Source organism: Myxocyprinus asiaticus, chromosome 10 (assembly GCF_019703515.2).
Source record: "Myxocyprinus asiaticus isolate MX2 ecotype Aquarium Trade chromosome 10, UBuf_Myxa_2, whole genome shotgun sequence".
In the NCBI taxonomy this organism is placed as follows: Eukaryota; Metazoa; Chordata; class Actinopteri; order Cypriniformes; family Catostomidae; genus Myxocyprinus; species Myxocyprinus asiaticus.
This window is the reverse complement of record NC_059353.1, coordinates 3,884,053-3,901,405: the sequence shown is the minus strand read 5'-3', so window position 1 is coordinate 3,901,405 and position 17,353 is coordinate 3,884,053. Positions and strand designations below refer to the sequence as shown.

General features: G+C 39.3%; 1 protein-coding gene across 5 annotated transcripts in view; it reads right to left on the bottom strand.

The window, feature by feature from the left end:
- Positions 1 to 17,353, bottom strand: part of LOC127446819 (myosin light chain kinase, smooth muscle-like) — a 165,320-nt gene that overhangs the window by 18,682 nt on the left and 129,285 nt on the right. For all 5 annotated transcript variants that reach the window (XM_051708069.1, XM_051708070.1, XM_051708066.1 and 2 more), the window contains 5 exons: positions 14,868 to 14,915; positions 13,873 to 14,000; positions 9,438 to 9,594; positions 7,991 to 8,296; positions 5,731 to 5,760 (listed from right to left, as the gene is read on the bottom strand). In XM_051708069.1, the coding sequence (XP_051564029.1) occupies positions 5,731 to 5,760; positions 7,991 to 8,296; positions 9,438 to 9,594; positions 13,873 to 14,000; positions 14,868 to 14,915 (669 nt within the window). The remainder of the gene's footprint in view (positions 1 to 5,730; positions 5,761 to 7,990; positions 8,297 to 9,437; positions 9,595 to 13,872; positions 14,001 to 14,867; positions 14,916 to 17,353) is intronic.

Here is a 17,353-nt window from a genome sequence, read left to right as displayed (position 1 = left end):
ACAACTAAGACATAAACTGAACAAGTTTCACAGACATGTGACTATCAGAAATGGAATAATGTGTCCCTGAACAAAGGGGGGTGGGGGGTGGGGGGTTGCAAAATCAAAAGTAACAGTATCTGGTGTGGCCACCAGCTGCATTAAGTACTGCAGTGCATCTCCTGATGGACTGCACCAGATTTGACTGTTCTTGCTGTGAGATGTTACCCCACTTTTCCAAGTCACTTGCAAGTTCCCGGACATTTCTGGGGGGAATGGCCCTAGCCCTCACCCTCCAATCCAACAGGTCCCAGACGTGCTCAATGGGATTGAAATCCAGGCTCTTCGCTGGCCATGGTAGAACACTGACATTTGTCTTGCAGGAAATCATGTACAGAACGAGCAGTATGGCTGGTGGCATTGTCATGCTGGATGGTCATATCAGGATGAGCCTGCAGGAAGGGTACCACATGAGGGAGGATGTCGTCTTCCCTGTAACACAGCGTTGAGATTGCCTGCAATGACAAGCTCAGTCCAATGATGCTGTGACACACCGCCCCAGACCATGACGGACCCTCCACCTCCAAATCGATCCCGCTCAAGAGAACAGGCCTCAGTGTAACGCTCATTCCTTCGACGCTAAACGCGAGTCCAACCATCACCCCTGGTGAGGCAAAACTGCGACTCAGTGAAGAGCACTTTTTGCCAGTCCTGTCTGGTCCAGGGAAGGTGGGTTTGTGCCCATAGGCGATGCTGTTGCTGATGATGTCTGGTAAGGACCTGCCTTACAACAGGCTTACAAGTCCTCAGTCCAGCCTCTCTCAGCCTATTGCGGACAGTCTGATCACTGATGGAGGGATTGTGCATTCCTGGTGTAATTTGGGCAGTTGTTGTTGCCATCCTGTACCTGTCCCATAGGTGTGATATTCGGTTGTACCGATCCTGTGCAGGTGTTGTTACACGTGGTCTGCCACTGCGAGGATGATCAGCTGTCCTTCCCATCTCCCTGTAGTGCTGTCTTAAGCATCTCACAGTACGGACATTGCAATTTATTGCCCTGGCCACATCTGCAGTCCTCATACCTCCATGCAGCATGCCTAAGGCACGTTCACACAGATGAGTAGGGACCCTGGGCATTTTCTTTTGGTGTTTTTCAGAGTCAGTAGAAAGGTCTCTTTAGTGTCCTAAGTTTTTATAACTGTGACCTTAATTGCCTACCGTCTGTAAGCTGTTAGTGTCTTAATGACCGTTCCACAGGTGCATGTTCATTAATTGTTTATGGTTCATTGAACAAGCATGGAAAACATTGTTTAAACACTTTACAATAAAGATCTGTGAAGTTATTTGGATTTTTACAAAATTATCTTTAAAATACAGTGTTCTGAAAAAGGGACGTTTCTTTTTTTGCTGAGTTTAGTAGTTTTTGTATTGGACTTTTGTTCTTGTCCCTAGTGTTTTCGCAAATGGTGAGACCTGCATTCCAACCAAAACCACAAAGGCTGCCGCGAAGATAATTCACAAGCTACCCTTTCTAAATTATCTTGTTGTAGACATGTTTATAGTCAACGTTTAACATGTGACTATCGTACTGAAATATTTGATTAATTTATTGAAATCTTGACTCCGAGTGGTTTATACATGACCCTTATTTGGGACCAAGCTGTTGCCCCTACACAGTGGTGATTAGAATATCGGGCTGTCTAACCTTTTGAGATGTTTGACTTCATAGTGCTTTAAGGTAAAAAAAAACAAAAACTCAGAATTCAAATGGGTCACATAATTTGTGGTTTGTGCCACGATATCAAGAGAAACCAGATTGAGTGATCCCGCTCTGCACCCGTTTCTGGAGCACAAATGGGAAGCCTGCAGTACTTGCACGCTCTGATCGCTTTTTAAAAGCCAAACCAATTCCACACAATGGAGGACACAACTTTTTTCTTCACAATCTCCTCTTCTTATTCACAGGATTTAAGGAACCGGCAGCTGCTCTGCCTTCCTCCAATTCGCTGACAGAATGTGTACCACAAATGTGTAAAGCCCTAGGAATACTCCCATTTTGACGCAAACATTCAGCGTCTGTGTACAGTCAAACGCAAGCCTGTCAAATTATACTCCATATAATTATGCGTGCATACACAGGCGGTTGGGCGTTTGTACACTACGACTGCTATGAGACACCAGATTTTATCTTCAGGAGTTCAGACCCATAAAAATGTTTTATATTCCTTTAGACTCAAGTTATACAAATGCAGGTATCTCCAGACCTCCTCACACACATGCTCTTGATTTGCTCATCCACTGTAGTTTTTTACTTTCATCTCCTAATGTTAGGCATCGATTACATCCAGCAATTCTTCATGACAACTGAAATGCGAGTGTTGCCACCTAGTGGACCCACTAATTAGTGCAAATAACTCCAGGCGCATGTGCATTCTGCGCATTCAAAGACTTGCTGTTAGAAAAAAAAAAAAAAAAAAAAAAATCAGACTGCGCCCATTCAGTGCTCGAGCACTCAGCCGACGACAAGATTTGTCACGCATTCTTTTCGCGTAAGCTCAGCATTCATGTTTGACCAAAGTATACATTGGGCTCAATGTGAAGAGTGCTGTGCACATTTCTTGCCACACAGTGTCAATTTTGTGTAACCGCGATAGAGACTATAATCCAAAATGTATACTAGTTATCAAATTTCTACCGGTTTATCGTGTGTACCGGTTATAGCCTACCCCTATTTTAATATAGCAGATTTCTGTATGGGTTTCTCCCAATGATATATACAGCTGAATTCAGAAGTTTACATACACCTTAGCCAAATACATTTAAACTCAATTTCACAATTCCTGGCATTTATTCATAGAAAACATTCTCTGTCTTAGGTCTGTTAGGATCACTATTTTAAAAATGTGAAATATCAGAAATAGTAGAGGGAATGATTTCAGCTTTTATTTCATTCATCACATTCCCAGTGGGTCAGAAGTTTACATACACTTTGTTAGTATTTGGTAGCATTGCCTTTAAATTGTTTATCTTGGATCAAACATTTTGGGTAGCCTTCCACAAGCTTCTCACAATGAGTTGCTGGAATTTTGGCCCATTCCTCCAGACAGAACTGGTGTAACTGAGTCAGGTTTGTAGGCCTCCTTGCTCGCACACACTTTTTCAGTTCTGCCCACAAATGTTCTATCGGATTGAGGTCAGGGCTTTGTGATTGCCACTCCAATACCTTGACTTTGTTGTCCTTAAGCTATTTTGCCACAACTTTGGAGGTATGCTTGGGGTCATTGTCCATTTGGAAGACCCATTTGCGACCGAGCTTTAACTTCCTGGCTGATGTCTTGAGATGTTGTTTCAATAGATCCACATAATTTTCCTTCCTCATGATGCCATCTATTTTATGAAGTGCACCAGTCCCTCCTGCAGCAAAACACCCCCACAACATGATGCTGCCACCCCCATGCTTCACAGTTGGGATGGTGTTCTTTGGCTTGCAAGCCTCACCCTTTTTCCTTCAAATATAACAATTGTCATTATGGCCAAAGAGTTCAATTTTTGTTTCATCAGACCAGAGGACATTTCTCCATAATATCTTTGTCCCCATGTGCACTTGCAAACTGTAGTCAGGTTACGTCGATATAGGACTTGTTTTACTGTGGATATAGATACTTGTCTACCTGTTTCCTCCAGCATCTTCACAAGGCCCTTTGCTGTTGTTCTGGGATTGATTTGCAATTTCCGCACCAAAATATGTTCATCTCTAGGAGACAGAATGTGTCTCCTTCCTGAGCAGTATGATGGCTGCATGGTCCCATGGCGTTTATACTTGCATACTATTGTTTGTACAGATGAACATTGGAAATTGCCCCTAAGGGTGAACAAGACTTGTGGAGGTCCACAATTTTTTTCTGAGGTGTTAGCTGATTTTTTATTTTTTTTTACGATGTGAAGCAAAGAGGCACCGAGTTTGAAAGTAGGCCTTAAAACATCCACAGGTACACCTTCAATTGACTCCAATTAGCCCATCAGAAGCCAAATTAGGCTCGATATTTTCTGAAATTTTCCAAGCTGCTTAAAAGGCAAACTTAGTGTATGTAAACTTCTGGCCCACTGGAATTGTGAGTCAATTAAAAGTGAAACAATCTGTCTATAAACAATTGTTGGAAAAATTACTCATGTCATGCACAAAGTAGATGTCCTTAACGACTTCCCAAAACTATAGTTTGCTAATATGAAATCTGTGGAGTGGTTAAAAAAATTAGTTTTGATGACTTCAACCTAAGTGTATGTAAACTTCTGACTTAAATTGTATATAGAACTGGATCACTGATGCATCAATAAACTGCAGGCAGAAGATGAAGCCACCGGAAGTGTTAGAGCGGTCATCTAGGTGTGCCCCATCTGCCACAGAGCTTCAGTGACAGCTGATAAATCCGCCATTTCCAAGTATAGCTGCAGGCCGGAGACCTCCAAATGGGGGCGAAATCTCCAGAAGGGGGCATGGTTACTCCAAAAGGGGGTTGCACCTACTCCAAAAGGGGGCATCACTTTCACTCAAGGTTAGGGAAAGGTTTAGGTAAGGGCCTCCCTATATCTTTAATGGTGATTGAGCCTTCCGGCCCATTTTGGATCAAAGCCTGCAGCTATATCCTTCTCGCCGTTTCATGGTCTCTAATCTCCGGATACAACAGAGGCATTTCGCACTCTAGCGCCAATCATGATTAATGTTTAATTTGCTCGTTATGGATGATATTCGTTACGAAGGAGAAGATATAAACCAGATGTCAGAGCATTCACTGGTCCCGGTGTGCAGCACAATGATCATCAAGGGATGTGGCAAAACTTTCCACAAGTTGTAAATGTAACGGTGTGCAGCACAACGATCATCAAGGGACGTGGCAAAACTTTCCACAAGTTGTAATTTAAGTTGGAAAATCTGTAATATCTGCTTGTTTTAGGGTGACAACACATCCTTTCCCTCGGAGGGTTCTTAAAAAAAAAAAAAGTCAGACTGGGATTTCTAAATTGCCTAAAATGCCCGGGATTTGCCCGTTTTCCTACTGAAGTGCTCTCTGTAGTATTACATAGATACATGTCATACATTTTGTGGGTATTTGCCATTTAAACCTGCCTTATCAGTATAACCATTTTTAATTTGCTTGTCTCCCTTACTCTCTGCGTGCCTGCTGCGTGTGTGATAGAGAAGGAGAGCGAGAGAGAATGCATGCTCAGGCAAGTGACCGTGAGAAAAGGGCACTTTTTCATGAAAACCTTTACTGTACGTGAAACAATTAACTCTGAACGAACATTTTGATGTTCACAAACATTTTTGCAAAACAATTCTGCTTGCATCTCATCTCAGATTCAGTTAACTTGTTTTCATTCAGCTGATCTGTTTGCCTGTTTAATAGATATACTGTACATAACTCGCTCTGGCTTTCATGAAACAGGAAAAATTCCCAACTTTAAATAAATAAATGTGTAGGATGTTTGCATTGTAGGGATGTTCAGGCAGATTTTAGAAATAAAATGGCAACAATGGACAATTTGCAGCAAGTTTGCTGCAAAGCTCATTTACATGTGAAAATAATCATGAGCATTTTCGTAAGGGCTGTTGGACATTGTTGCTAGACAAACTTAAATTCAGAAGTATTTTAAAAAGCAATAGTGTGAAAAGTATTTTAATGTGATTTTAATTTCTAGAAGTCCACAGTGCTAGTGTGCCCAAAGTTAAAGAAACAAACATATGACACATACCGTCATCTGAGGGCTCATCTTCCTTATTTTCTGTAAAAAACAAAACAAAAGCAAACACTTACAACATATTTTAAACTTAAATATATGAAAATTAAATTCATAGCAATTGTGAAAATATTTTACATATGGAAGACCTCAAATTTTTGTTCTTTTTGTTGCCTTATGACTGGAATGTCAATTTGTTTTGTGTTCGTTAAAAAACCTTCCTTTAAAGACCCCATTTTCCTTGACAAGTATTTTTTCTTATGTTGAAAACAGGAAGTTGGGGCTGGACATTTCAAAGGGCTAAATAATGTGTCACAGCAATGACAACAACAGACTTTGGTTGGTCACAGCCATGAACCATGATTTGAGACTTGCCAGTCAGTGGCAGGTGGTATTAGATGGATGTCACAATATATTTGAGGAAGGACCCAAGATGCAGGATGGCAATGAAATGAAAGAAAAAAAAAACCTCACAAGGGAGAAATAAAAGATGACAAAAACAAAAAAAAAAAAAAGACAAAAAGGAAAGAATATAAAGAGGAAGCGACGATTGAACACAGGTGCTGCCAAAAATCACAAGCAGTGCAAATCAGCGCTGCCATAACAACGATGACTGCGCTGCTGAGCAGCACCCATGGGAAACACAAGGGAAGGAGGAGGAAAACAAAAGCGCATGGACAACCTGAGAGGGAGGAAACTGTTACAATTATGCCACATAACAAATAAAACCAGACCAAAATGGCAGGATCATGACAGTGATCTGTGGAATGGCCTCGGTGGCTATGAGCACTGGCAGAGACTGGGGAATGGCCTCCGTGGCCGTGGACGCTGGCAGTGCCTGAAGAGTATCTCCTCCACTTCCGGGTGGTAAGAAGGTCGGCAGCAGGAACGGCCGCTGCCTCTAGGCGGTCGGCACCATGCTTCCTCTGGTGATGGCATCGAGAAGCCCCAGAGGTGCCCGAAGGAGATACAGTTGACTTGGTCAATAACGCCTCCTGGTGGTCAATAACAGGGCTCGGCGGGCCTCTCCAAAGACATAGACAGAGAGGGATTTTAGACTTGGTGTTCCACCCTCGCAGCAGACGTTCCATCTCTGCCAACCAGCAGAGGTGGTCCACCAAATCCAAAAAGGAAAAAAAAAAAAAAAAAAAAAAAAAAAAAAATCAAACCCAGCTCCTCTGGATGGATGGGCTTGTCCAGACCTGCCAAAAAATTTGCTTGAGGATGGTCTCATTAATAGCCCGTCCGGAGGCCGCTTCAGCCAACTCCTCAGCAAAGATGTCGACGGTACGACCGTACTGAAAGCAGGCCAAGGGAATGGGCAACCGGGCGAGGCATTGGGAGACCAATTCCTCAAGGGCCAGAGCTAGGTTAAATAAAACACCCCTCATGCCTCAGCTGGGTCCAAAGTTGCTCAGATTGTTCTGTCACGGTATATTTTAGGAAGGGCCCAAGATACAGGATGGCAATGAAAGGTGTTTTATTGAAACGAAAATCCAACAAAATACAAACAAAACTCACAAGGGAGAAATAAATAAGACAAAAACAGAACTGAAAACAAACCAACTAGGAAAACTAAACCAAACAGGAAACAAAAACTCATTAGGGAGAAAAAACAAAAGACAAAAGGAACTGAGAACGAACTGACTGGATAACAGGACAGGATCCAAACAACATGACTGGAACTGGAGACTGAACATAACAACGATCTGACAGGGAAGACGAGACAAAGTAGAGAATATAAAGAGGAAGCGAAGATTGAAACACAGGTGCTGCCAATAATCACAATGAGCACTGTCATGACAATGCTGCTTGTGGGGAAACAAGAGTGAAGGAGGAAAACAAAAGCACATGGACAACCTGAGAGAGGGGAGGAAATGGTCACAATCCTGCCACATAACTAATAAAACCAGACCAAAATGGCAGGATCATGACAATGGAGGGACTTTCTCATTCTATAGAGCATTTTATTGGATAGAAGTTTGTATACACCCATGCAAATAAGATGAGTGATCAATATTTTTGTTTGTTTCCCAAAAGATAAATTTCTGTAAATGTCTTATTTCTCATAGTATTGTAAATTAGTATTATGTAAATTTCTTAACAGTATTATTTGCACATACAGTATAGCAACAAGTTTTTTGTTATTAACTTTCAGAGTACACAAGCATATAGTTGGCTAACAGGCATGGGTGAGCCAAAAAACTAATTTTGATGTCATGGGGTCTTTATGACTACTGAACATTACCCTTTACGACCACTAAAATGCACTCACCCTCTTCATTCTTCAGCCCCACCTGTACGGGCTCAGACTCAGCACTGGGCTCTCCTACACCGTAAATATTTACAGCTCTCACACGAAACTTGTACTGTCTGTCTGGCAGAAGGTTCTGCACATTATATGAAGTGCTGTTACAGGACGCCAGATCAGTCCACTGTTGATCCACAGAGCTCCACATTTCCAGATTATAGGACTGGACCGCGCTGCCACCGTCATAAGTCGGCCCATACCAGGACAGTGTAAGGCTGGACTTATGGATGTCAGAGGTTGCTGGGACTCGGGCAGGAGGGTCGGGCTTATCTGTGAAAGAAACAGGTAAAGGAGAAAGCTGGACTGAATTAAGAATAAACAAGTGTAGTGGAAATTGTGTGTGAGAGCACAGTTTTAAAAGTACAATTCTGGAAACCTTAAACACTGCAAATTTTACCAGAGAGGCCAAATCCCCTTTAAAGTTACATATGCTCTATTTGGATGTTAAAATGGCAACATGGGTTAAAGCCTAGCATTGGATGATTGCAATGAGGAAACGCCAAAGTTACTATGTTCTATGCAAATGCTGACATTGCCATCTTGGAACCTCAAAAACAGATGTCAAAGTCTCAGGTCGAATGTCAAAGGTTAAGGCCCTTTCTAAACAGTTACTGCCAGACACAACATCAGCAACAGACAACAATGCTGACACTAGCATGCTAGTGTGCCACTATACAAACAAAGACACAACATATATTTGATACATCACTGTTTAACAGGTGTGTATTGGTCCGGTTTGTGATTTGCTGAGATCTTTGACTCTTTTCTAATGCATTTGTTTAACATCATAATATCATAGTTAACAGGCAAAAAACTGCTGAATTTTCATACCATTTTCACGCCTTTTGACAAGTGAATTTCCATGACTTTTGCAGACTTTTTGAAAAGAACAAATGAACTGGATAAGGATTTTTTTTTTTTTTTTAATTTAAGAGATTTTACTCACAACAAGCAATTTATTTTAGAGCAGAGCATACTTAGAAAAATGTATATTCACTATAGAAAGTCCCATGAGTTTTTTAGGTCTTGAAATCACAATTTTAAAATGTTCTGATATTTCCAAGTTTTCCAAGACCGTGAGAACCTTGTTACACATTGTACACATCACAGCCCTTTTAGTGTGTGTACTATTTACATTCATTTCTAAGCAAATGCTAAGAAATATGCTACTTTAAAGAAATGTGCAAATGTATGCAAAGTGCAAATATACTCTAAATACTTGATATCCCTATTAAGTAAAGATCAGAGGTAAGGTGCAGTTTGACCATCTGATCATTTCATATACATTGAGTATCTTTTTTTCTTATTCTTAGCTATTTGACTCGTAAAGCACCGATGTTGTTTTTAAATGTGACATAGCAATAAACTTGTATTGTATATAGATGTCAAATGGCCAAGTGTTCTCTCTTACCGACTATAGTAAGGTTGAGAGCAGCCTGTCTCATGCCGTAGAAGTTCTTGATCTCAATGGTGTAGCAGCCGCAGTGCTCCTGTTGTCCTTCTGTGATGATCAGCTCACTGCTGCTGTCTGTGCTCACTATAGAGATGCCACTCTGACCCTCCTGAATCTGGATAAAAACATCATGTCAGCATGAGCGTAGGGGCTTTTTGCAGGAAAGGTCTACATCACATGTGCAATAAAAACAATTGAGCAAAGTTACTATAGTTCATTAGAATACATTACATTTAATTAACTCCTAATTAGATAACTAATAAAGACGTATTCGGTTTGAATTCATGTCAGCATAAATTATGCCCTTTTGATAGAATGGCAGTAAAGTCTCTACCAATCCTACCTAAATCTACGCGCATGTTGGGAAATAAATAGTTTTAAAAGGACTATTCCTGGTTCAATACAAATGAACTCAATCGACAGCACAGAAAATTAACAACTCATCCATCCTTTTCTTTAACTCGTGTGGTGTTCGGGTCATTTTTGAACCATTTTGATTGTTTCTTTAATAAAAATGGTATCCTTCATCTGAGTGGGCCAAGGCTTGGTTACTTTACCTACATTTGCCTTCTGAACACACACAAAAAAAAAAAAAACAGGACTGCATTCTATGAGTTAGGCCACGTGACAAAAAAAAAAATGGTATTCCGGGTCAGTTCTGACCCACCATAGGAAATGAATGGGAAAGACTAAAACAGAGCATAAAAAAAAAGAATAAATCAATAAATCAGCCACAATGTAGAACACGCACTTAAAAATGAAGGGGTGAGACTATAGCACATTCATAATGCGGAACATTTGCGCTCGCACATACACACAAACACACACACACACACACACAAACACATACAAATTCATATATTAAAACCAGGCATGAATTAGTGGATCTATGCAGCGATTTACTGGTCATTTCATGTGGCAGATGGCAGCAATCTGACCTCAATGTGTGCGCACACCCTTACTGTTACTTCACTGACAAATTTTGATGTTTGCAAAAGAAATGCCAATTTTGCCATTGCAAAATGTTTATTCTAAGTCTTCTGTTTCTGCAAAAAATGATTCATTTGTTTATTGATGTTTGTTTTCTTGATATTTTTATTGGTTTACTTTGAGTTATTAAAGCCTGATGTTTGACGTTTTAAATAAATGATGGGTAAGAAAAATGCTTACTGTCTTTCCTTTCTAACACCAGAATCAGTTTTGACAGTAATCATAATGTGGCATCATTGCAAAAACTGAGGCTTCAGAACAATATTTCGAACAAATAAATGCTAAAATTTAACAAAAAAAATAGTCTTCGATAATGTCTAAACATATCCAAATGCATTGCTTGTGATAATGTCTAGAAAACCTCTTCTCTACAACCAGGCACCAAAGAGTGGATCTCTGTAGTCATTTAGTGGTTAAACTTGATATTACATGTGATTTTCCTTCCCCCCCATAAGGCAGCAATCTGTCCCCAATGCATGATACATTTGATATTTCCTTCATGTATGAACTTGAATAACATTAAGTTAAAGGTTCATTTTTTTTTTTTTTGCCAATGTGTGAACGGCTTGTAACACAACTTAAAAAATGAGCCCTGCCCGGACTTCCTAGGTTGCTTATTAAAGCCTATAGACTGATTTTTATAAGGGAGCGGGTCGGTTTTACCGGGAAAATCCAAAGGATGTGATGTTTGTGCGCTCCCGTCTGGCTTCTACTGAATCCCGTCTGGCCAAGCGGGAACGTGATTGTGGTCGAGCAAAAACTAGAGTAAACATCGGCAGAGCATTTGATTCCTGGAGGGACCTTCGTTCAGTTTTGGGGATCAAAACCAACCCTGAATTGGTGTTCTTCTTATTGGACAGGTAAGCTTACATAACTGCAAAGCATGTGAAATATAGTGCCATAAGGATTGATCTGTGTAATTTTAGCTAACTTGATCTTGCCTGCTAACGCTGACGAATTGCAAGCTACCTTGCTTCATAACTTTCAAATAATTTCAACGATCTTCTCTTTATACTAAATGTCAGGTATACGGGATAAATTTAAGCAAATACGCTGGTTTCTTGATCGTAGTACAACATAAGACATAGAAAACATACAATAGTGCAACATAACAGTGCAGCGCAACAGTAAACTGTCTGGTGTAGTTCTGTAGTATGTAGCTGTATGTGTGTAGCAGTATGCTATGTTAGATGATAAGTAGTTTTAGTTTAGTCTCAAAGTTTGTAGTAAAACAATCATAACTGTGTAATTTTAATTATGCTGCCTCATCTGTCAGCATGATGCCGGTGGATCACATTCAGTCTCTTTGTACGTTACGTCATTGTTTTGGCCGATGCTCGCTCGCTCTCGTCCCTATAGATTGTGTGCACGAGCAACAGGTAGCTGGCTGCAGTTCACTTAACGGCCACAGGTGTCATTAATAACAAGAGTTTCTGAATCTTTTACTGCACCTTTGAAGTAACATAAAATTTGTTGTTTTATATGAATGGTATTTAATGGTGTTTAGTAATTTAGCAGTTAAGTTCTAAACAACATTAAATCCCTCACAAAATAATTTTAGTGCCTTTAGTGAAATTAGTGATATTACATATCTTTACAATTAAAAAAATGTATATTACTTAAAATATAAACATGTATGTTCGGGTCATTTTGACCCGTGAACACCACAAGTGTGACTCACAACCAAATTGAATGGCATCTACGCTAAAATTATTCTATTCGTTTCCATGTCTCAACCTCAGGACTTCTAATCCGAGGTCACCAGAACCGGCCGGATCCAGCTCCATTCCTGCTTGGTACTGGACTCCACTGCTGTGCGCTGAGTGATGATGACTAAATGCAGCTGGTGCCAGCCAAACATCACTTCAGTCTATTACGATGGACTTCAGAGGATGAACTGATGCCAACTCCAACTATAAGACATGGGATACTTAATATGCCACTGCCTGAACCTTGGACTTAGGATAGACCTCACCGAAATTACCTGCCGGTTGAACACCTCATTGATCTCTGCCTGCATCACCTTTGTCTAATGATGGACTACACTCTTAAAATGGAATACATAGGCTATCAATTAATTGCCAACAAAAGACTTCATCAGCCACCTAACAAAGGACAATGCAACTATGTGAACTTCTACAGTTAATTCAGGATGAACTTCAAAAGACATTAGTCATTAATCTTACAGTTCTTACAAAATCTGTGTTTAAACACTGGCCTGTAACACTTATTTCACTGATTTTAAAGCATGACTTGCCCTGCACATAAATAACTAATATTGGCATTATATTCCCCACAGTGAGCCTGGTTTCTCTCAATGTTATTTTTCTCCATTAACCAACATCTTATGGAGTTTTGTGTTCCTCGCCACAGTCGCCTTCGGCTTGCTCATGGGGTTTCTAAATACAATTTAATTACTTATTTTTATACAGACTTCATAATTGTATTTAATCAAACTACTCAATGTTGATTAAGACTTTATATAAATTACAGTTTCATTTTTTGTTAATGCATGATTTTCTGTAAAGCTGCTTTGAAACAATGTGTGTTGTGAAAAGCGCTATACAAACGACAATGACTTGACAAACAAACAGCGCACAAGGGTTACAAGTGAGACACTTCCAATGGAAGTGAATGGGGCCAATATGTAAACATTCAAATACTCACTGTTTCAAAAGTATAGCCACATGACGTAAACAATATGCGTTAATATGATTTTAGTGCGATAAAATCGCTTAACCCTTTCTGTATAAAGTTATATCCAATTTTACAACTTAGTTGCCATGACAGAATTAATGTAAGTGCTTTTATCAAATTATAAGCTTTCACATGTCTGCCTTTAAACCCTCCAAAAATTTGCTCCATTCACTTCCATTGTAAGTGCCTCACTATAACCTCGATTTAGCTTTTTTTTTTTTTTATAAAAAGGAGGGATGAGTCGAAATTACTTTTTGTGGTGACCAACATTATGCCACAGATGCTGTCAGTTAATCTTAACTTGTATTGAACCTGGAATGGTCCTTCAAAATATGCTGATTGTTTATAAAAACCTAGAGACTTGCCAATATCAAACAGCATTTTGGGGCATTCTAGTCACTCCCAAAGCAATTATGCTAGTGTACCTTCTAAGATTACACATTTTGGACAGAAATTGAGCCAATGCTATGTGTTTACCATTTATGTTGACAATGCCTACACACACAGTAGACACCGAGTCTGCTCACTAGGTTTTGATACACAGCTGATATTTCTTACATTAATTACTAGTGTTAAAGTAGCAAGCCAAAAAAACAGTTTAAATAAATAAAACCAACAAAAACATGTTCATTGGCATAGTGAATGCAAGTTTCATCTATGATAATCTTCTGGGATTCTACTCATGAGAAGGTAAAGTGACTCTTACTGGTTTGCGGAACTTGAGCCAGGTGCAGCTTATGGGCGGCGCTCCAGTGAACTTGCACTGCAGACTGACCTTCTCACCTGCCATGATCTTCATATCATCTGGAAACTGCTGGATCTGAGGAGGAGCACCTGACACACACACACACAGTCAGACATTATCATCACTACAAGGACTTTACATTGACTACTATTGTCCCCTAACCTTCACACAAACCGTTCTACATTTTTAATTGACATTATTTTGTATGTTTTTAAAGACAGATTTATGGGGAAAGTTCAGATGTCCCAATAAACCACATGATCTCACGTGTTCCAGGTTTATGGGAGCATTTCCATCACAGACACACATACACACTAGAATTATACAGAGTATTCAAGCTCTATTTATGCTCACTGAAGGTCCATTTGATTTTACAGGGTAACGTATAATAAAGAGTACTGCTACAGAAATATGAATAAGATTATTAAGCAGATTGTCAGTAACTATACACAAAGATTGTTGGGTGACAATTTCAAGGGAATATTCTAGGTTAAATACAATTAAGATGTTGGTTATAAAAGAAAAAAACTGACTCGTCCCTCAATTTGTAAAAAAAACAACAAAAAAAAAAAAACAATGTGCTTACACTAATGCAGTAAAAGTAGTCTAGCAGTTGCTCCATGTTACAGATATTTATTTCATATTAAAACATTAGGGGGAGGATGGGGAATGGGATCGAGAAATGATCCAAGACAGATTTGAACACTGGTCACCTGCACGTACATGTCTGCCCAACAGTTCTAAATCTTTGACTGGGTTTACTTTATTAGCTGGTCTTGATATGAATTGAAAGATTTGGATGTATCTTTTCACAGATGGGGTTAGTAATGAAAGTGATTCTACTAAACCAGTCTCATGGTTACACTTCTGAAACAGTGTGATAATTGCAAATTTTAAGTGCTACACAGTTGCCTGCTAGACTTGAGTCAATTGATGAGTGACTGATTTTGACCTACCTTGTTTAGGCAGTGTTTTGGGAAGAGGTTTCTTTATTTTGGCCTCATCTGGAGTTAACACAAGAAACAAACAGATCAGAGATAATAATCAAACAAGACATTATTCAGTTACACAAAGTTTCATGTCCATTTTTTTCCCCAGTAAGTAGCCATGAAATAAGCATAATGTATATTCAATCAGTCCTTTTTACAAAGTACTTGCAGACAATGGAAACAGACAACCTAAGCTCAGTCATGACAACTCTCGGAATAATTTTAAGGTGTTATAATGAATATGACAAGTTGGTAGGTTCGGTGTTGGCAGACTAAATCTGTTTATGCTGCAGCTGAAGGGCAATTAAGTAGGGCTGTCACAATTCCTCAATTACAAAATTGCCCAATTGACATAGAAAATAAGGCAAAAGTGAAGCATTCCATGGATGAGGGTCTGAAGAACACAATGGCAAGAAGTGTCAGCTGTGTGAGAGCACTTCATTTTAGATTTGAAAATGTTGTTGTCTGTCGACCTGAAATACCATAACATCACTTCTGCAATGCAACAGCACAGCATGGTAAGTTCACTAGATAGACTGCATGTGATTTGGGGCTCTGCGTTGAGATGGGGTAGATAAGTTGCTCCCTTAGTTGGCACGTGGGGCATGCTTAACTCTGCAAAAAATGTTGAAATGCACTCCAAACCCATTTATATCTATACCGTTGTTGGTATGGTAATATAGGCTTTTATGAAGCAACAAAATTAGGGGTGCACCAGTTGATCAGCCAATGATCTCAATTTGACTTAAATTTGATCTTCGTCTTAAATCTGTGATTGGCAGTTGGCTGATCATGCCTAGATTCAGGGCTGATCTTTTTTGCAGCACGCACTGAATCACACATACACTGCTACACTAATGAATGAGCGATTGCTCAGCCCTTGAAGCATACAGTCTGGTCTCTGGAGGGCGAGTTGTTGGCAATTCTAAACATTCACGAATTCAGACATGCAGTAATTCAGATGAACATGCCAGGTTGTTTTAAAAAATGTGTACGAATTACATGTGCATTAATATTAAATTGCCCATTTTGAAGAGTTATTACATTCATAATAGTGCAACAGTGCCCTCCCACTTTTTCAGCCGTCTGGTTCTGGAAGTATTTTCCCTATTCATTTCTTCCATAGACTTTTTATAAAATCCTTCATAAGAGTTGTGAGCCATGAACCAAACCAACCAGTTCCGAGGTCAATCACAACAATCAAAACTTTACTTTGAGGCAAAAAAGTACTTGAAAATCAGACAAAGTCAAAGATACAAGGATGTGTACTTACCTTATTTCATGAGGGCACAAACTACACTCCCATGAAGCATTGTAAATTATGTCATTGAATAACAAATTATGGAAATATATAAAACTAAGTTGTTGATTATAAGTATAGAAACAATATATTTTGTTTATTGCAAAGTATTCCGATAAGTACAGATATATAAGTGGTTTAAGGGTGAAGGGAGACCGACACGATTATGTCATTCACAGTTCGTCATGGAAGTAGGCAGTCGCTCCGAGGCATGTTTGAGGGTTTCATTGGCCACAGTTCTCTGATTGAAGCTTTCTCTGTTGGACCATGTTGAATGATTTTTAAACAATGAAGTTGAAAACGCAAACGGATTGCTTCAACGGAATCATATACAATAGATGAACAACACAGTAGCTCATGATAGGTCTGTCTTTAAAGGTTTATAAGTTATCACTGAAAATCAATTAGTCTATGGTAAAAATGAATAGGATTTTTACATCCAGACTGTTGTGCTCTATTTGGACTCGAGTCACTGCTCAGTGAGCACAGAGAGGACAAAGATAATGCAAAAGGGTATAAAAACGAATTAAACAACAAACACACATGCAAATACAAATCTGAGTATGTGATGTAACGTGAGTCGTGACAATCATACGGTGTGTTGAGCGATAGAAACTGTTTGATCATGAGCGCTTTCAGCTTCACTCCCTTCAACATGTGTGCTCCGTGTCAAATAAGCAGCGCTCTCCAGGTGCTCTCAATATCTGTCACTCATCCCAGAGCTATTCTGTGAAAATCCCAATTTAAATTAGATTAATTTTGGTCACAAAACCACTAATAAGAGCAATTAAAATGTAACCTTATAGGCACCACGTATTCACGCAGTTGCTTAATAATTTGTGATGGATTTATACTGTATATTTTTTTTATTTTTGAACATATCTCTGTGTGTGATGCTCTCATTGTTTTTACTGGTTGCTAGTATGTCACAATGAACTTCAATAGTGACAACAGAACTATTCATAACCGTTTTCCATACAAATACAGTTGCAATCGAAATTATTCAACCCCCCCAAAACAGAAAGGATTTACAAAAGGTAAGCTTTTGATGACCCAGAAATTTTAAACTTTACATCTATATCAGTTGAGTAACACATTCAGAGTCATAGTGTGAATACATAACCTAATATTTGTAAATATTTGGATTTTTTAA